Genomic DNA, 21763 nt, shown 5'->3' on the forward strand with positions numbered 1-21763 from the left:
TCTGGGTTTGGGTTGGGGTGCAGCATAAGGAGGAAGAAGATGAGGGTGAGGGTTAGGATGGATGTGCAGAGGTTGTGGTTGATTTTTTGAGATTTGCCTTCAAATATGCAGGGAGAATGAGAGAGAATGATGAACACTGGGGGGAATATGAGGGTGGGGGAAGATGGTGGTTGCGTACAGAGAAACGGGGCTATCAAAGAGAATGAAGGTTGAGTGGGTGGAGTCGAAGAGGGAGGGGGAAGGATGGATGTGCAAAGGTTGGGTAGGTGCAAAGAAGAGAAAGGAGAGAGAAGGGAGGGGGTCGAGGTGGGGAAAGACGATAGGGTTATGGGTTTACGAGACTGTCCCAAAATTAACACTTTAGGTATGATTCTGTGATGAAAAAACTTCATGTGCTAAATATTAAAAATCACAAAATTTGAAAATATTAAACTGATATTTACCTTATAAATAAATTAATAACATCAAATGATTTGAAATACGATGATCACATTGAAAATTCTCTGGCCTATGTACTTGAAGATTCTTAAGTACGTTTGACGTGGTAAAAGATATAATACATCCGGTTTACATATTAGAATGTGCCCTATGCCCCTATGAGCCTCTGTCCATACATATATAGCTACAGCTACAGCTACTTACTTGCAAATCTGCAAGTCTAGAACACTTATTACAATCAGCAATAATCAATTTTGTCTTATTAGAAGCGCCACGTGTCACTCAATCTGGCCGTCCAATCTTCTCCTCGGTCCTCACTCAAACAAAGTCGTCGTCTCCCAAAAAAGAGCTTTTCTTTCCAAACATTTATTTCCTTCTCCGTCACTCTCTGCAGACTGCAGCACACCCCCTTCTTTAATTGCTTAATCAAACGCATTCAAGTTTCAAACTTTCAACAAACCCCACTTTCTCTCTTGACTCAAAAGGCGCTTCTGGCTTTTTCCAAACGCGCTTTTCCTATGTATGCACTGAAAAGCCAAAAGCTTTAAGCTTTTCTCTCTCTTTTCTCACAATTCAACTTGCAAAAATGGCGTTTCATCACCACCAGCAGCAGACCCCTCACGAAATGGCGTTCCACTCCTTCGCGGCGGATCAGCCGACGCTGTCCGGAGCTCCGACGTGGCTCAACAACGCCGCTTTCCGCCAGCAGAACACCAGCTTCGGCGGCCTCCATGACGCGGGGCGAAACGACGACTTGGTTATGGCGCCGTCTGGGAAGAGCAGCAACTGCAGCGATCGGAACCGGAGGGAGATAAGTGGCTACGACGGCGGAGAAGAGGAGGAGGGGGAAGACGAGCTGGAGTGCGGGAGCGCGAGGTTCAAGGCCGACATCGTGGAACATCCTCTGTACGAGCAGCTTGTGTCGGCGCACGTGTCGTGCTTGAGGATCGCGACGCCGGTCGATCAGCTGCCGAGGATCGACGAGCAGCTCGTGCAGTCTCAGCGCGTGGTCGACAAGTACTCGGGAGCCAATGGGGATGTTGGAGTCATGGATGAGAAAGACCTTGATTTGTTCATGGTTAGCACTAATTAAATCTTAATTATTTTCCAATTTCAAGTGATTGAAAGTCTAAACATTTTTAATTTCTGGATATTTTATTTTTAGAGCGAGGTGGTAGTGAGGAATCCTGTTGTTTAATTCTCTAACTATTCTACTTTACAAGTGCTTTGGAGAATCTTAACCCTTTAATTAGTAGTTTTGATTAGTGGCATGTCTTGGAATTAGAATTTGTTCTGCAGATGGATCTCTCCAATTTCTTTATAATTTCTACTAAATATTGAGTCTTGTTTAAGGGTTAGGTATCCGACAATCAAGTCTTGGTGCGTGGTCTTGCTTGCCTAATCCGTTAAAAATATCGATGTACTAAAAAAAAATATATATATATATATATTTGGCGTTCTCTTTCTTCTGTAAATAAATTTATCTACTTTTAAAAAGTCACATTATAATTTTGTAACAACAAATACTTTTGATTACAATGTCGTTGTGATTTTGTAGACGAATTATGTTCTATTGCTTTGTTCCTTCAAAGAACAACTGCAGCAACATGTCCGAGTCCACGCAATGGAAGCAGTGATGGCGTGTTGGGAGCTGGATCAGTCTCTGCAAAGCTTAACCGGTAATTTTTGTTTCTTTAGTTTCGATTGCTCCATAAATCTTGATCCCTTCCTCCCCATTTCGCTTACTTTGTACGAAAACTAGGAAACAGGGAAAAAGGACAAGAACATCAGTGTTACTTCCCATGTGCTGAACTGTTCTTGGTGTGACCTCAATGTGCGCTTCTTTTGTATAAAGCTGCCTAATAGTTGTTTGGAACTTTTATTGCCCCTCCCCCCGAAAAAACTTTGTTTAACTTCAGGTGTTTGTTATCTGCAAAAGCGAAACCATTGTCATCGTTCCTTATGTTTTGAGTTTGAGGTTCATGTTCATAGCCTGGCACTATTAAAGACTATCAGTTTGAAGAGGAAAGATGTGGGCGGCAATTGCACTGACCCGAACTTTTTATTTTCGTTGAGTCTTTTAGCTTTGATTAATGTCGTCACGTTGGGTTGGGTTGGCGTCCTATATAAATTCGGATATAGGATAAAACATCATATGTGTAGTGTCGTCAGTTTTTATTGCTCTTTTTTGGTTGCTGATCGGATCCATACTTGTTTATGGATAGTTTTCAGTTAAACATTTTAAGCTGCTTTCACAGGTGTGTCCACGGGTGAAGGAACGGGTGCTACCATGTCCGATGATGATGACCAGGTGGATAGTGACATCAACTCCTATGATGGAAGTCTGGACGGGCCTGACACCATGGGATTTGGCCCTCTTGTTCCGACTGAAAGTGAGAGGTCCTTGATGGAGCGTGTAAGGCAGGAACTGAAGCATGAACTGAAACAGGTATGAACTATAGACTTACAGAGTATATATATACATTTTCGATGTGGACTACAAGTGTAGCTGATAACCTCTGCTTATCAGGGTTACAAGGAAAAGATTGTCGACATTAGAGAGGAAATTCTGCGCAAGAGAAGAGCGGGGAAACTGCCAGGCGACACAACTTCTGTTTTAAAATCTTGGTGGCAATCACATTCCAAGTGGCCTTACCCAACAGTGAGTTTGAACTTTGTTATAATCCCCTCACAGCTTTCAGTTTAGCAGATTCTTTTGTAATAGCTACTAACTAAGACGCTCTTTCATTTTCGATAGGAGGAAGACAAAGCCAGATTGGTGCAGGAAACAGGCTTGCAATTGAAACAGATTAATAACTGGTTTATTAATCAAAGAAAAAGGAATTGGCACAGCAACATTTCATCGACTTCCGTTCTTAAGAGCAAACGCAAGAGGTAGGATTACGATTAACATATATATGGTCGTTTTGTTCGCATTGATTGGCTTTTATAAACTGAAAAATAAACTAGTCTCAATCTGTAATTTGGAAAAAAAGTAATGCAGGTGACATGAACAACCAACGATTGAAGTAAATGTAACTCTTAGTCGAAAATTCAGCAACAGAGAGCAAGGAACTTAATATTTCTCGTACAGTAAAAGCTTCAAGCCTTCAAATGATATACTTACATCTTTGGATCGATCATTTCAAATCTGAGGCACCCCGACACTATCCGTGTCTTATAATACCATATCATCAAACTCTAAGCATGTAACACGAAAAACTCGAACCAGGTGGTCTTAATGTACCAATTTTCGGTGGATCTAGGTAGATTTTTTGTATATTAATTGCATATCTACGTTAAACGCTTGCTTTCAATATATATATTTCTATGAATATATATGGCTATTAAGAAAGTTGTCTATAGCAGTGATATGTACGTTAATGTGAATCTGAAATTTTAAGGCAAAAAATACACTGAGAACAGCATACAGATTGTTCTGTTTCGAACAGCGCAATAAAACCTCATCGAAATAGGAAACATGACAGCACAGACGAGGCCGAATCTAACCTCTGGATTTGACGAAAGCTGATTCATCGGTTCCATGAACGGGTCCGCCCATGGAACCATGTTCGTTGGAAAAAGGAGCTGCAAACCTTGCTGTGAAGCCAAGAACAGCATCGGCTCCTTCTCTGCCCACACCTTCGTCGAAATTGAGGGCATAACTATGAATATCGTACGGAAACGCTGTATTCTTCTCTTTTCGACATAACCTATTCTTTTGCCTCTCGCAGTATCCACCAATCTTTCTGATGAAGTTCTTCCACTTGGGACCGCCGAGTACCTCCGTGTACTCCTTAGCCTCGTTCAGCTTCTTCCTCCACCATGTCGTCTCCTTGTTTCTTCCTATGCCTTCTTGCAGCACCAAGTGTTCGTAAACATTGTCGTCGCTTGTCCTATATGCGCTTCCGAAGAACCTAAAACAACCACGAAATCCGCAACAAGAAGAAGAAACATCCATATCTGTTTCGTGTTCGTAGCGAGGTGAACCGTGGTTTGACATAATCACGGTTGGTCTAGAGAGAGAATCTGTGGCGAGACTTGGAGTGGAAGGGTGTTAAATATATAGGGGAAGGGAAGGGAAAGGGATATAACGAGAGAGAAGAAAAAGGACACAAGAAATATAATATACACACATATATGCGTGCGTGTGTGTGTGTGTATATATATATGCAAAGAGTAGCTCAATATTTACGATTTATGGATTTTCCAGGAAAGATTGATACGGCGGTGTGGATTTGTGGAAAAAATCCTAATCATAATACACGGAATCCGAAATAAAACAAAACAAGGAATTCCGAATGAAAGTCTTAAACCTTATGACTGACTCCATTTCCCTTTCGTGTTTTGTTTTTAGGCGGCTCAGTTGATTCGCGCTAACGCGGTGCCGTAAACATCCCCCACAACCCACACGCCCTAAGAAACGCGGACGTGCCTAACATGCGGAATGCCACCGTGGTATTTTGGATCAATGATGCGATAATATGACGTTTTAATTTGTTCACATGACATCGTTTTATTGATTTTATATGTCATGGCGTAAGACAATGTAGGGAATATCCTGATAAGAAGCAAAGAATATTTACAAAGAAACTTGCATCAATCAGACACTATATGTCATGTGAAAAAATTAATCCACATAATACGATAATATGTGATTGGAGGAGTTATTTGGTTGGGACTATGTGGCTGGCCGGCCAAAGACTCATCAGTCGGGACTAGGGATGGGCAAATACCCATCGGTTATGGGTAACCGTAGTTATCCGCTCATTTAAATTTCGTGGTTACGGTTATGGGTAACCGTGTAAATAATTAAATGATTATGGGTATAGTATAACCATTTACCCGTAAAATTTAAATGGGCGGTTATAAGTATTAACCGCTGTTATAACGGTTACCCGTTTGCCCGTTTATTTTAATAGATATATAAAATTAAAAAAACAAAATACCTAATTTGTAAGACTGTAACCTGTTCGTTCTCTCCTCTAGGAGGCCAGGACTAGACTTCGTCCGCCGCTTGTCTCTCTTGCCTCGTTGCTCCCTCTCATCTCCGCCGCTCATCTCTCTCCTCTCTGCTATCACAGAGGCCTGTCATCTTACTATAGATTTGACATTTGGGGCTATAACGGTGATGTGCATCAAAGTAGCTCGGTGATGAATCTGACTGGTATGTTTAATTCACTTTTAAATTTCTGCCATGGGAACCGGTTGTGAACCTGTGGTACGAATACGATGTATAATCTGAGGTCACATTCACTAGTTATACCTTACTTAATGCGTACTCTTCTAGCTATCCTTTTTTATCCTTCATACATATTTCCTCCTATATGCCAACACCTCTGGTTAAAAACATTTCTTTTGGGATACTAATTCAATTTATACATTTCTTTTGTAGGCCTCTTTTGGTGACGAGTCGATGAGACTTTGTGATTGAATGTGCTTAAAGCATTAGTGTTCGAAAGTATTTAGTTTTGAAATATTTTGAAGCTTTGGATCATCTAGTATTCAAGATAATGACTACCTTGAGTTTTCAGAAGTTTTACTTTGTAATCATATAGATGTTATAATTGAATACTTGCTTGGGTATAGAAGAAAAATATGTCAAAAATACTTGAATTTTCTTTCCAATATGCTTGCTCAAGTAATGAGAGATATTTTGTTAGTAAAAAATGAATTATTAGCAAATATATTATATTACCTTGATTGATTAAACCTATCATTCGTCTTTATTATTTCAATTATTGGAGTTGTATACGGTTACGGTTAAAAAAAATGTAAATAGGCGCAAAAAAAGGTAAATGGGTTTAAAAAATGGATAAACGGGATAAACGGGTATGGATAAATAGGTATACGGTTACGGTTAAATGTGTATGCAGTTATGGGTATAGTTAACCGTTTATAAACGGTTATGGGTATGGGTATAACCGTTCAGGTAATTACCTAACGGATAAACGGTTATGCGGGTATGAATATAAACGGTTATGGGTAAATAACCACGATTACCCACCCGCCATAACCATTGCCCATCCCTAGTTGGGACCAATAGTGGGAGAGTAGGATCAGAATACAAGGGAGTGGACCCAACTGCCTAAGTGGTATGTTTAACTTAAAATATTGGCACAGTGACATCCCCGTTGTAGGTAAGTTTCTCTTTTAATTTAGTAACCGAAACGAGTCTATTAAGCTTTGGCGAGAAAAAAAAATTGGCATAACAAGATTTTAGAAGTTGTTATTGAGTAAATGCTCTCTGTTCAAACATTTGGTTGATTAGGAATCATGTCCAATTATGAGGTAAATCTTCATTAGACAATTGTACTTTGTGGATCTCATTTTTTAGCCACTGCAAATTGCCAAATAACCTCACAACACTCATGTTACTTGGATAGATTACATTTTCCTCAAGAATTTAACAAGGCTTAATCCTTGTTTCGATTACGACTCGGGCCAATCAAACTGCTTGTTTCGCTTAACCCGAATCGACTAGGGGAAAGTAGAATATGTCAAAACGTGATAGAAAACAACACAAAAAATGCATACAATTCAATGAGCAATGCTTGTATTGACATGTCTAAAAGTGACAGAAAACACCCAAGTTGATTGAAAGGCAAACCCTATATGAGGTATAACTTTTATAAGACCTAAAACTTTCTATAAACAATAAAACAACTTCCCTATCACATTAAAACAAGGCAAACATTAAGTTATCTTCCAAGGGACCGAAACACAAGGGTAGCGGTGTGGAAGAGGCACCGATGATGAAACAACTTGCTAAGATCATTTTCGAACCTCAGGCTATGTTGGCGAGGGTTGCTGCGGTTGGGTCTGTCCTTTAGGAGGAATTTTTGCCGCCATACCACGTAACTCATTTGCAATTTCGGTGAAACTCAATCTCTCAGATGGCTCAGCTGACCAGCATGTCTCCATCAGTGATTTCCATTCAGGATCGCAAAAGTCCGGTACTGGTGGCCGCAATGTGTTGCTCACAATACCACCTGCATTAACATATGAGCAATAGGATATCAGCATCCCAAATCTGAGTAAAATCTCGATGAGCCAATCATGTTTAAGAAGTGACAAGTTGTATTAAGCAGTAGAAGATACCTATGATAGCACCATAGTGCAAATCCGCATATGGTTCGTCTCCAGTCAGCAGCTCCCACATCACGATACCGAAAGAAAATACATCGACCTAATGTATGCAACAAAAGAGGGAGTAAATAGCAAAGCAATAAAAACAGGGCTAAGAGTGAGCGGCAATCATTTGTGACGATTTAGAATAAATTAGATAAGAAACACAAACCTTCTCAGAAACAAGGCTACTGCTACCATTCAACAGCTCTGGTGCCATCCATGGAAGTGTTCCCCGCACACCACCGGAGATCAGAGTATGACATTTCACCTTAGATAGGCCCAAATCACCGACCTGGCATCAGAGAGAAACCTGTGAGCACAATATTCTAAACACATAAACGAATTACAGCTGTTACATCAGAAGCATCTTATAAAGCATGTCAATGAAAAATGTGTGTTTTTGAAAACAATGCCGCATTTTAAACAAGTTTGTGGCTTATTATAAGAAACGAAGGATCACAGCTACCACAACATGGACCAGAATATGATGCAAGGGGCACATGCAAGGGGCACAATAAGGGCACTACCTTGCATATTGGGCGGTGTGGATCTCGAAGATTGACAAGTAAGTTGTCACTTTTCAAATCAAAGTGTACTATCTTCTTTTCATGCAGGTACTCCATTCCGAATGCCACATCCATGGCAATCATGAGGCGCTTGCGCTTGTCCAGACTCCTGATAAATTTAAATTTATGTCAGAGTTTTATCCCAATTGAAAATTACAAAGAACAAAGGCCAAACAAATACATTACTTCTCATTTTTCTGCAAAGCATTTCTCAGAGAACCGTTAACCATGTATTCTGTCACTGTTGCCACAGAACCTCCCGGTCCGTCAAGCACAATGCCATAGAAAGCTACCACATTGGGGTGGTGCAAGTCAGCAAGCTTGATGGCCTCATTCCAGAAATCCTCTCTCTGTTTGAAAACATAAACCACCAAATACAGATTAAGTAAATGAGGTATAAATAAATAAATAAATAAAAGCTAAAAGTTTTAAAACTAGTGCAATGAAAAGGCAAACCGTGCGCTCCTGTTCTGAAGGCTTTCCAGCAAAACACCTATCATTGATTCTTTTGATTGCAACATCAGTGCCCCTCCATTTTCCATGATAAACAGTACCGAAAGTTCCAGAACCTAATTCTCTCAGCTCTTCAAGGTCACTGTTCTTTATAATCTGCCAAAAGAAAAATTAATCAGTCAATGATACAGGGAAATATCACAATACCTATTAATGGAAACCAATCTTTCACCTGCAACCTGCCTAGGCCATCTGCTACTGGAAAACCAAGATTTGGCTTATCTGCAAAGTTGAATTTGACATCCTAAAATAGAAAAAGTAAGATGATGAACAATAGGAGAGCCTAAAATATTTTTCGAAAGAGGGGAGAACACACAAATAATGAAATATTCTCACATGCAACACATATGAATTCTTAAATACCTCACTTTCCGATCTGTTTTGCATCCCTGCAGCATTGTTTTGAACCTCTTCATCTCGATTGGATTCATAAGCAGACTCATTTTTATCAAGCAAGTAAGAATCTGATGGCGTAGATGACTGAAAAACACAGGCAGCTACTCCCTCAGCAACAGCTTGAAGTTCTTGCTTTATTTGTTCTTCTGCTGATCCTACGACAAAGAAGCAAAAAAATAAGAAAAACTCGTATGAAATAAGCAATTAACTTATCCAGAAAGTAAAAGAAAATCATCACTAACCAACCTTTGGAAGACGGGGCATGCTCTGAACTAAGATCCCTGTTCAAATTACCCATTGGCTGTTGTCCTCCACCATCCATTTGCATTTCTGTAAATGGTTCTTTTCTCAATTGTATTTTGGTCGGCCTAGGAGGCAATTGAGTATCGTGTCGCAAACTCCAAGGATCCTGATTGCTGAACAATGAGTTTGAGGAGTCCTGGGCACCGACACCATTTGAGGTAATAACTTCCCTCTTGTTAGGTACCATCTTGGGCTGCAATCTCATGTTCTCATCCTCCCATTCAGGAGGTTCAATTCCATTAGTGAGATGGGTAGAAACAACAGGGTTTCCATAGTTAGATTCGTACGAATCACGAGGATGCATTCCAACTCTTGATTGCAGATAAGATTCAGGATTTCCCCACATAGATTGCTGTCCTAAATCACAGAATTCTACTGGCTGTGAACTATACCCATGTGAGACTTCGGCAGGGGAAGAAGCTGATACTTTGGTTGGCTTAAAATGATTCCTGCCAAATTTGTCAACGATGTTATCTAGAGCCACATCTCTACCCCCAACTTGTGGTGTTTTATGATCAAAGCTGTCTTCCCTTCTAGGTGTATCCCCAGGAGATTTACCATGCTCCTTATTAACATAAATCTCAGTGGGATTTATCCTGAGGGCCTCCATCCTCCCGTTGATTTGTCTCAAATGATCATATGCAGTTGGAGATTCACAAACCACAGGTGCGCCTCCAACAAGAGGTACATCTTGATTAAAAGGATCATTAACTAAATTTTCCTGTTTAACCTGGTACTGAAATGGCGTTGGATGTTGTTGAACAACATCGTCTTGACGACGCTGAGGAGTATTGACCATGAATGCACTATTTGGTGATTGCACGTCACCTCCTCTCTGGCTAACGCCCTCGGGAGTTGAAATCTGGGAGAGGCCAGTCTCATTTGAATAAGATGTTATGAGAAGAGGATCTACTGGAACTTGAACCCTGGGTTGAGCCTCAACACCTTGGCCAAAATTACCTTCTCCTAGTGGTCCACTTACAATAACCTTGTTCATCGGCTGAGCTAGCAAATTCTCCTCTAGCCGAGGACTATAATAAGTTGGACTTGAATCAGATACTGGGCTTCCGCCAATGTCTCTCTGAACCTGTACCACATTATCAGAATGTGCATGAGGCAATGCGTTCTGACACATATAACAGTCTTCGAACCTTGTGGATTTCTCAGGATACATTACCTGTTGGTGAGATACCAATCCATCACGGTAAATCACATGCTCTGGTGGTTGAACCTGATGCCATCCGTAAGCACCTCCTGCTGTTGTTGACGGTACTTGAACCTGATAGGAATTATAGCTTTGTTCAGCCGGAAGCTGGACGACCCTGGGAACAAAGGTACTCTTGTCTACATAATTATCCAACCAAGCCTGTTGAGGATGGATCAATGGCTGAAGCACACTTGGTCTTATATTAACATGAGAATACGAGGGAGTCATTGTCATGTGCACTGCAGGAATGAAGTGATGCGGCGTGATGCCAGCAACACTATCACCGTATTGCTGTTGGGTGAATACAGGACGAGCAGTCCCCATTGGATGAGGACTTGGGAAACCCATCTGAGGAGGAAGCTGGATATGATCTGCCTGTGTCATAACTTCTTGGCGAGGACCAACATAAGTTTGCAGATAAGGAGCAGCGGATGAAATGCCAATTCCAGGTTGCTGCAATCCCGGTTGCTGCAATCCCAGTTGCTGCTGTGATACTGTAACGGGCACAGATCTTTCTAACTCACCCTCTGGCTGAGAAGATGGTGTTTGGGGAGGCCCAGACTTAACTACAGGAATGACCAATGGAATTGTAGAAACTTCAGAATAAATTGCAGGCTTAGGATCCACAAATACCAGCCTTGTACTAGTGTCATGAGAAGTAGCTGAATCCCCTTTTGGTGATAACTTGCCCGCTGATGGAAGTCCAGTATTGTCCCCTTGACCAGGAACTGAGTTATCAACAACATCAGTTCCACTAAAATCAGAATTTTGTGTTGAAGCTGCACTTGCATTGCTCTCCTTCCTCGCAATACCAACACTCACCCCATCCGTAATCCCATTGACAGCATCAACATATCTCTGCTCACTATTATGTAAATCCCCCAATTGTACAACACCAGATGGATCAACTTCCGAAGCAGAAAACAAAAATACCCTCAACTTTGCTGACCCGTCTGGAGATCTCTCGACCAACTTCCCATACTCATCCTTCATATTGTCAAGATCATCAGCACATGAAACTGACACCAGTGCATCCAGATCCTCATCGGGGAGCTGGTATTTAATAACCACAGGCTGCCCATATGTATCCACCATCTTCTGCACTAGATCATTGAAGCTCACATCTCTCCGAACACTAATAATCCTTGTATGCCCTCCAACATACCTCAACATTCCATCACTTGGTCTGGGCAAAATCTTTCCGCCAAAGCTGCACAGAAGCTTTATTTTCTTCCCAGACACAGAATCATCTCCACCGTCATCACTTGCTTGATCAGTCCCACTGCCACGACTGCCCAAATTGGCATTATAACCATACCCCGATGTCAAATCATTTCCAGTCTGATCAGCAACATTGCCACTGACCTTATTGCCTAAATTGGGATTATAGCCGAACCTAGTTGTCATATCATTAACTCCATGATCTAAACCACTGCCAGCACTCCTATTACACATGTTCGAACTACAGCCAGACGGCCCAGAAGCAGTTGTTGTAGTAGCAGAGCATACAAGATCAACAGCACTGCCGCCAACCCGACTGCCCAAATTAGGACTGTAACCAATTCCAACACCAACAGAAGGGTTCACATCTGGATGCCCCACCGGCACAGCAATGCGGGGGCCAGGGCACCAGGTGGGCACCCCCGACACGGCATTTACATAGCCTAGGCCAACATGCCCAGCCTCCGAGGCCACCGGTGCTTGGTAAAAAACAGGTAGTGAATTAGGGCTATTAACTTCACGAACCAAGTGGCTAGGGAAAAATCTATCAGGGTTTCGACCAGCTGTAGTAGCCTGAGCAATGCGGGGCTCTTCGGCCACAGTTCGAGCTACATTCAACGGTCTCAATTCTTTGGGGAACGAATTTTGATCAAACGCCATGTCTACAAATAATTAAAAAATAATAATCAAATTTCAATCAAGGTATGAAATATCAATCGTAAATAATCAAATTTATATCAAGGGTCTGCAAAATCAATCCTAAATAAGAAACCCATGATCAAAATTCGATAAAGCTAAGGTCTTTTCAATTTATTTTTCCAATTTCTTAATTCTAATTCAAGTACTGAAGTTTCCTAATCATCTGCTATAAACCCTAGCCAGATTGCACCAAACTATAACAAAATTTTAACAGCTTTATATCCAAAACAGGCACAATAAACAGAAATGATAGAAAAAAAATACAGAGAGAGATTAAGTACCAGATTGAAACGTGGGCGTTTCGAGGAGAGAGTGTGTATGGTAGATAAGATGGAGAAGAAGAAACAGAGAGAGAGTCCGAGTCGGTGGAGTGCAGTTTGCAAACTCCAAAGGAATCAAAGCTCGGAGTGACAAGCGTCCCCTGAACAGCTCCTCGGCACTTTCTCGCTTTTTATTGTCCCATCCATCGTGAATATTTTCCGGGATGGGATTTTTATTTTCTCGGGAAAATATGATGTTTGTGTAGGAAACGGCAGTGGGCTTAAGAGAGAAGGTTTGGTTTTGGTTTGGAGTCTTGGAAAACAGAGAAGGTGATGGGGGGAAGACACGTGGATTGTTTCATGCAAGATTGTGATTTATCAGTCAAATAAAAGTGTAGCATCATGTGTTGTGGGTACTTAGGAGTTGGGAGATTTGCCTAAGATCTACAATATATACGCATACACAATATATATATACACATACACACACAAATATACTTTCTATAGATTATCTCAATTTTTTTGAATTGGATGGAAAAGGTGGGAGAAGACAAATACAAAAGTAAGTTCTTGGAAAGTTCCTTCAAATATAATATTAAATTATGGACAAATTATACCATGCAACATATTATTTAATTACATTCTTTATGATAGAGTTGTTTGTAGTAATTTCATATCTAATTGCGGTTATTTCTTTTTCAACTGCAATCATGGCATGATTTCCAATCACAACTTAAAGCCTTAACTTCTTATTTTGGTTCCTGATCAATCACTAATTACTTTGATCGCATGATAATAGTCAATATAACGCATGATTGTGTTACTAATTAGGGTTTCAATTGTTTGGTTTTATAATACATAAAATCATGCTAACGTTAGTAATGAATATTGAACACATTCCATCAGAAGTTAAAGAAGATAATACATTACCTATGAATTTATGTTGAAGCGTAACATCTGAAATTCGCCAAATTTCCATTATAGCTTGTAAGATAAATAGAACTTGAAAGTAAGAGACACTTGTGTGGTGCCAATTAAAATCCTTCCATGATCAAGTCAGTAATTTAGAGCTAGAATAAAGCTATTTTGAGCTCTCATGGATGTATTCTTTGTAATGTAGATGTGTAGGCCGTTGTATTTATGTTCTTCGTATCGAATCTTTTTGGATTGGGTAAAGCCATGTATCCTTAGAGTTAAGGGGACACAAAATTTTTGGGTAACTTCACTTTGTTGTTAGATTTTTTTATCATATATATTTTGACCGATCTCCTTGTGGGAGTAGGAGAGGTTAAAAACATGTAATTTACAAGTCTTTTTACTACACAATAATGTACACTACATTACTTGATTTCTTTTTACTAAAAAATGGAACAATTGATGGCCACGGTAATCCACTCTTTCTTGGCTCGAATGAGGTTAGTTGGGAATTGCACTCTATATATGTGGCCACAATCAAGCCAATTCACGACTTACAAAATGTCGAACTAGGACCTTCATTTTTTCTTTCAGGAAGCTGTTGTTCCACTTTTTCACTAGGTCACTTGTCATGGTTATAGTACATTACTTGATCAATGCAACGGTAATTATTCGTACCTAAAGAGAGATTTTTCAATGTGACCGGTATACAGGGTGGCACACCATGTGTCACTGTACAAATGATGAGATATGTGTGCTAAAAAGTTAATAACTTAAAAAATAAAATTTCCCACCACTTTTGTTAAAACACGTGGTGTACCACTTGTGTTCCTGTCATAACTAAAAATTTCTCATACCTAAGAGTAAATGATGAAAAGAAATAATGTATGTCATGTTGGAGAACAATTTAGAAACAAAAATAACAGAAATACATAACTCAAAATACTTATACTTTATTATTCAAGAATACTTGCAATACAGAATGAAATTACACAAGAAATACAAAAATTAAAATGATACTAACTTGAATGAATCAAAGGTAGCGCAAAAGCTATGTCATTCGAACAATATTTCCGTCTCACTCTTGTGCTTGTAGTTTTACAACGTCTGCTCGACCAGGATACAACTACCTAATTCTACAACCCGCACTGGATTATAGAATTCTAGCGAATTGTTGTGTGTGTTTACTCTCTGGAAATTTGTACAGAAGAAAAAGAATGAAGAAAAGATGATCTACGATAAAACTGAGACTCTAGTTATATAGGCTTTTTCATACCTCTTCAAATACCTTTTGGATGTATCTGAAGCTACACAACTCTTTCCAAAGAGTTGTGTCTATTAATGAAAACGTTTTTAATTAATTTTAATCAAAAACTTAATTTGAAATTAAAATTAATGATCTGATTAATTTTAATTCTTCGGCCCCAAGTGCCTCAAGGCTCTTGTCTTGATTAATTAATATTAATATTATGGCATAATCATCAAGCCTCATTCATACAATTAGTAGCCCAAACCTTAAGCTTCATTCCAAATGGTCCAAATCCTAACTACTAGTAAGAAGGACTAGACCTATATGAAGGCCTTTGACAAATTGTTGTTTCCCGATGTGGGACAATAGGAGTCTCAAAACTCCTACAATACCCCACATTTTGAGATGCTTATTCGGTCCTACAGAAACTAAGATACGAGAGTAAACCATGGATGTGACATACATCAGGAGAGGTGTCTTTTAGACTTAAACCTACCTCAGTATATACTTATCGGATTTATTAGATGACGTAGTGAATATAAAATCTTGAACTGTTCATCTCCGCAGTAAACCAAGACAATAAGCAAAAATATGCCACACCAACACATCACAAATTCATAAGTTTGTGTTCTTTTTTGTCCTGAGCAAATCTTGGATTCATGAGAGCTTTAGAGAATGTAGCCATATAATTCTCATAAATGTGACCCTGCATTTACTCTCATATAAGTGATATTGATTAAGAATAGGCTGCTTCTATTCCACTTGATTTACAAGTATCAATATCATTAAACTAATGTATCATACACCCATCAGCAGTCATCACACTTTTTCCATCATAGGAATGGGTGTGTAAGTATGTTTCTTCTTTGAATCTAGCCAAAACAGTTTGCCTATTGAACCTAGACCATGGGATCTCCAATCAACTAAGTTAGGTTTCCGTTTGGCAGTTTCATTTTACTCTATTGGCTTTAAACCCATTCCCATTAATGTATGCTTAACTTGCTCTCTAGACAAACCTTTAGTAAGTGGATCCACAATATTATCCTTTCAATAGAAATTACACCACTAGATAGCGATTGCTTTATTGTATTATGCATTCATCTAATTTGTCTAGACTTCCCATTGTATAGTGCAGCTAAACTATCACAATGTATACATATTGCCGTTACAGGTTTAGGCCATATAGGAACATCTTCCAAAAAATCTCTTAGCCACTCAGCTTCTTCTCCAACCTTATCGAAAGCTATAAATTCCGATTCCATCGTTGATCGGGCTATGCACGTTTGTTTGGAAGATTTCCAAGATATTGTTGCCTCTCCCAAAGTAAATACATATCCACTTGTGGATTTCGTATCCGTACTATCAGATATCTAATTCACATCAATAAATCCTTCAAGCACAGGAGGATACCTCGTATAATGCAACCCATAATTCATTGTATGCTTTAAGTATCTCAATACTCGAATTAAAGATGCCCAATGATCATGCCCAGGATTGCATGTATATTTACTCAGTCTATTCATTGAGTATACTATATCAGGTCTTGTACAGTTCATAATGTACATAAGGCTTCCAATAACTTGTGAATATTCACGTTGAGATATAGCATTACCACTATTTTTCTTTAGCCTGCTATTGACATGAAAAGAAGTAATTGCATCTTTACTTTCCAAATCACCATATTTTCTAAGTGTAGCTTCTATATAATGGGATTGTGTAAGAGTATAACCTTCTTGGTTTCTTTTGATTTTTATACCAATAATCACATTAGCTAGACCAAGATCTTTCATATCAAAACTTGATTTCAATATCTTCTTGGTCCAATTTATTATCTCTTTGTTAGTTCCCATTATAAGCATATCATCTACATATAAACACAACATAATGCAAGCATTATTTTGAGTTTTTGTGTAGACACACTTATCACACTTATTTATCTTAAACCCATGTGTGATCATAATATGGTCAAATTTTTCATGTCATTGCTTTGGAGCTTGTTTAAGCCCATGTAGCGATTTCACTAATTTACAAAATTTGTGTTCTTGACCTTTAACCATAAACCCCTCGGGATGTTCCATATATATTTCCTCATCTAAGTCTTCATTTAAGAACGCGGTCTTTACATCCATTTGATGTATTTCCATGTTATGGAGTGCAGCTATAGCAATTAACAGTCTTCTTGACATAATTCTTGTTACATGTGAGTATGTATCAAAGAAATCCAAACCATGTTTTTTATTGTATCCTTTAGCTACTAAATGAGCCTTATATTTGTCAATTGTACCATTTGGTTTTAATTTCTTCTTAATTTCTTCTTAAATATCCATTTGTACCCTATTGGCATATTACCAGCGGGCAAATCGACTAATTCCCAAGAATGATTTTGCACAATGGAATCTATCTCATTGTTAATTACATCCTTCGGAGCTTCAGGAGTGGACATAGCCTTCTTGGATGATTAAGGTTCGGTTTCAGTTAATAAGGTCACAAAATTAGGCCCAAAGTCCTTTCGAATTTTTTTCCTTTTACTCCTTCTAGGTCCAAGTTCTTCTTCTTGAACCCTAGATGAGGATGAACCATCACCATGTTCACTAGGTTCGTCAGTAACCTCAAATACATCACCATGTAATCTCTTTTTCAAGATATTAGACTTGCCCATTTTATATGGAAATATATCCTAAAAAAATGTTGCATTTATAGATTCTATAATAGTATTGACATGTATATCACTTACTTTGGAATGGAAAACTAAGAATCTATAAGCTAAACTATTAGATGCAAAACCAATAAAAACATAATTTGTAGTTTTAGGCCCTAATTTTGTTCTCTTTGGCAATGAGACTTGTACTTTTGCAAGGCAACCCCACACTTTAAGTAGTTTAAACGTTGGGGTTCTTCCTTTCCATAATTCATATGGTGACTTCTTTCTCGTTTTAGGTGGAATTCGATTCAAAATTTTATTTGCAGTAAGTAAAGTTTCATCCCACAAATTGTGTGGAAGCCCAGAGCTATTCAACATAGAATTGATCATGTCTTTAAAAGTCCTATTTTTCTATTCGGCAACACCGTTTTGTTGCGGTGTATAGGGGACTGTTGTTTGATGAATTATGCCATGTGTGGCACAAAATTCAACAAGGGCATGAGATTCATACTCTCCTTGTTAAGTTGATTTTCAATTTCTGCCTTATATGTCTTAAACATATCCAATGTCTCATCTTTACTATGAAGTAAATAAACATAACAATACTTACTGAAATCATCTATAAATGTTACATAATAGTTCTTTCCACCACGAGTTAGATATGATCTAAAATCACACAAGTCACTATGAATTAAATCTAACAAATCATTGGATGTTTCATGCACTGATTTAAAGCTTTGACTTGCACATTTGGATTCGGTACAAGTCTCACATTTAATATTATTTAAATAATCAAGTTTGGGTAGCAAGCCTCGATTATGCATTCTAAAAAGGGAACGAAAGTTTACATGTCCTAACCTAGAATGCCATAAATTAGAAGAATCAACAATATAAGCAGAAACATTATTTATTTCATTCATAGCATTAGCAAGTACATTTAGTTTGAATAATCCGTCAGCAAGGTAACCTTTTCCCACAAACATTCCCCTTTTAGTTAATACAAACTTATTGGACTCGAAAACTAGTTTGAATCCCTTACTAAGGATAGGACAAAAAACAAGATTCTTCCTTATATCGGGGACATGCAGCATGTCAAGGAGGGTTAATTCCTTTTCAGAAGTGAATTTTAGAACACATTTCCCTATTCCAGCCACAACAGATGCAGATGCATTTCCATAAACAGTTGCTCGTTTCCCTCGAATTTCTGGTATGAAGATAACATATTTCTATCACCACATACATGGCGAGTTGCATCGGTATCTATCCACCAATCAACGCGATCAGATACAAGGTTGATTTCAGAAATCATTGCAGCCAAGGCATCCGCATTGTTTTTAATTAGGTTTGCTCGGTTGTTGGTACCTTGATGTCCAGGACCTTGATCCTTTCGATGGCGATATTCTTGAAGTCTTTGCCTTTCACAACAGGGACAAAGTTCTTTTCCTTCTTCTTAGTTTTCTGGAATTTCGGCATTTGCTTTTATGAACTTCCTTCAACAACATTCGCCTTGGCTTCCATACTCAAAACCAAGCTTATCTCATTCTTTATATTATCTTCCTCAATTCTCAGCCTTATAATGAGATCCTCAAGAGTCATCTCTTTACGTTTGTGCTTGAGATAGTTCTTGAACTCCTTCCAAGAAGGTGGCAGTTTCTCTATAAAAGACACCACTTGAAAAGACTCATTTATAACCATCCCTTCAACATGAATGTCATGGATGATTTTCTAGAGATCTTCAGTTTGAGAGACAATAGACTTGGAATCCCTCATTTTGTAGTCCAAAAATTTGCCCACGACAAATTTCTTTGAACCAGCATCCTCTGTTTTATATTTTTTTTCTCAAGTGATTCCCAAAGTTTCTTGGTTGTTTTGCATACCACATAGACATCATACAACGAATCATCTGATGCATTGAGAATATAGTTTCTGCAGAGGAAATCATTATGATTCCAGACATCTATAGCCGTCAAAGTTTCTACATAAAAAATATTTTCTCCATCTGCAATAGGCACAGTTTCGCGCAAAACATTAGCCATTTCAGACTTGTCAAATAAAACAACATTTTCTGCTGCCATCTTTTGAAATCTCCACCCTTAAATTTCTTAGAGGTTTAGTTCTTGATTGTTTAATACTGTTTGAAAATTGTTGGAGAACAACTTAGAAACAAAAAAACAAGAAATACAGAACTCAAAATACTTATACTTTATTTTTATTTCTGTTATTTTTATTTTTAAATTGTTCTCCAACATGTCATACATTGTACAATAGAAGAAATAATTAAGTTCATGTATATCGTACATCGTTGTATTCTAAAACTTATCATACGTAACTGATTTTGTGATTTAGTGATTTAGTCTGAAATTGTTAACTTTTTTCCTGGTCTGAATAAGGCAACTTCACCATAAGGCGGTGTGGAAGTGGAATAGTTTTAATTTATTTATTGCCTCATTGAATTACTTGGCGCACCATATTATTCTGGATTCATATCAACCGTTTTCAGGGGCACTTTTCGACTTTTCATCGAGTCGGTGGATGGTGACACATAATCTTAACCGGGGGAGGCTATGAGATACTTCATAATTATGATATCTATTTCCTTTTTTTTAATAATTTTGTAAAGGCATAAAAAGTTCGATATCAAAGAGAAATAAACTTTTTAAGAAAAGAAGAGAGAAAAATAATATGGAAAATAACACCAGCAACACTTTTTACTTTCTTGGGTGAGGTCGGTCGACCAATCCTTTGCTTGATATTAAACAATAAAATCAAAGTATTAGGTAATCCAAAACTTCAATACGCGGTTTCGTTCTTCTTTATTAAGAAACAAGAAAGGCGTTTTGCTGATTGACTGAAGGTCAAGAAAAGGTGAAATACTTGGATAAAGAGTGAATGATAAAAGTTATGATTTGATTGGGAGGAAGGCAGTTTCTATGGAATTCGAAAGACTCAGTACTGGTTTGGTATTGATATATTTTTATCAAAATTAGGTATAAAAAAAATTGAGCTTAAAAAAGTGTTTGATAAACATTTAGAAACAACTTATTTTTACAGTTTTGGATATAAAAAAAAACTGAAAATGTGAAGCAACAAAAATGAGTTTTATTCTCACAACACAACAGAAACAGTTTTTTTTCAAAGCACAACAATACCAAACCAGCTTATATGAGACAGATTTAGAGAAATAGTTTTAATTCTAACAGGTAGAAAATTAACTCTAATCCAATAAACAAGAAATTCAAATCTATTTTTACAAGAAACTCTAAGACACAAAACACCACGTATACATTTACATACTAAAAAACCAAATTAATTTTTCCAACAATACAAATACTAATGTGATGATATTTCAAACTCATCACGCATCAACATGTGTTGTAATATTTTCACCCACGTCGGATGGACCTTGACATGTACCTTTTCATCTAAATAATATTTCTCATAATATATTACACGAAAGAATCAGCACCAACGGTAATAGTCAAACAAGTTAAGGTCGGTTATTAAGAAAGTATGCTAACTAACTAACTACTCGATATTATATACCTCATGCTTTCTAGCATCCATGGCATTGAAAGTCAGGTGAAAAATGAAATCTGCAGCACAAGGAACAAGATTGGTTTGACTCAACTGAACTTGGTTCGATCTTTGGCCAGCAGATAATCCTACACCTGTTAAGTTATTGTTACTCGTGTCCTGATGTCGTTCCCCCAATAAGCAACAATGACGTGAAACCCTACACGTTTGAGTAGATGTGTCCTTCCATGTTTGAAACACCTTAGCCATTTTGGTTTAGATAATAGAGGTGTGACAACGTATGCATACCACTAATTACATGAAGAAAAAGAAAAAGAGTGCAAGAATCGGTCGCCTTTGAATGGGCTAGCTAATTGCAACCGGTCATGCTTTGTCGGCTTTATGCAGACTGGTTGTTGTCATTCGTGTTTATGGGAACGGACAAAATTATTCTTCAAACGCGACTAATCCTAACACTTCAAGAAAATAATTGACTAATTGTGGGATTGTGTGAGATGGAAAGTAACCTCAACTTGCAATGTTTTCTTTAAACACACTAGAACAAAACAGTTCATCTACCACATCAATTCTATCATGGGCATATATAACTCGTGGTGAAAATTATTTAATTACCACGGTCAAGTTTAACTTGTGGTAGATAACATTAATCCACCACGGTCAAATTTTGGCCCGTTGTTAAAAACGAATAAT

At 38.2% G+C, this 21763-nt stretch overlaps 3 protein-coding genes across 5 annotated transcripts; 1 reads left to right on the top strand and 2 right to left on the bottom strand.

The window, feature by feature from the left end:
- Positions 1–800: 800 nt before the first annotated feature.
- On the top strand, positions 801–3793 carry LOC126604192 (homeobox protein knotted-1-like LET12). Of its 2 annotated transcripts, none has more exons than XM_050271344.1 (6): positions 801–1516; positions 1997–2117; positions 2697–2887; positions 2969–3100; positions 3197–3333; positions 3443–3581. In XM_050271344.1, exons 1-6 carry the CDS (start codon positions 1025–1027, stop codon positions 3444–3446), a joined length of 1077 nt encoding a protein of 358 aa, XP_050127301.1. In that variant the 5' UTR covers positions 801–1024; the 3' UTR covers positions 3447–3581. The 2 variants fall into 2 exon arrangements, with proteins under 2 accessions (XP_050127301.1, XP_050127300.1); XM_050271343.1 differs by having other exon boundaries at positions 803–1516; positions 3435–3793.
- A 21-nt stretch (positions 3794–3814) lies between these two features.
- On the bottom strand, positions 3815–4594 carry LOC126604194 (uncharacterized). The gene has a single exon (XM_050271345.1). The coding sequence runs from the start codon at positions 4439–4441 to the stop codon at positions 3944–3946; it is 498 nt and encodes a 165-aa protein (XP_050127302.1). The 5' UTR covers positions 4442–4594; the 3' UTR covers positions 3815–3943.
- Positions 4595–6968: 2374 nt separating this feature from the next.
- LOC126603622 (uncharacterized) lies at positions 6969–13113 on the bottom strand. 2 transcript variants are annotated; one of them, XM_050270537.1, is made up of 11 exons: positions 12756–13110; positions 10525–12437; positions 9291–10434; positions 9012–9199; positions 8821–8892; positions 8592–8744; positions 8322–8485; positions 8097–8244; positions 7739–7861; positions 7540–7627; positions 6969–7430 (listed from the first exon to the last, which is right to left on the bottom strand). In XM_050270537.1, the coding sequence occupies exons 2-11, from the start codon at positions 12433–12435 to the stop codon at positions 7231–7233; spliced, it is 4191 nt and encodes a 1396-aa protein (XP_050126494.1). In that variant the 5' UTR covers positions 12436–12437; positions 12756–13110; the 3' UTR covers positions 6969–7230. The 2 variants fall into 2 exon arrangements, with proteins under 2 accessions (XP_050126494.1, XP_050126492.1); XM_050270535.1 differs by having other exon boundaries at positions 9291–12437; positions 12756–13113.
- Between the last annotated feature and the right edge of the window lie 8650 nt (positions 13114–21763).

The sequence above is a fragment of the Malus sylvestris genome, chromosome 15 (genome assembly GCF_916048215.2).
Source record: "Malus sylvestris chromosome 15, drMalSylv7.2, whole genome shotgun sequence".
NCBI classification, from domain to species: Eukaryota; Viridiplantae; Streptophyta; class Magnoliopsida; order Rosales; family Rosaceae; genus Malus; species Malus sylvestris.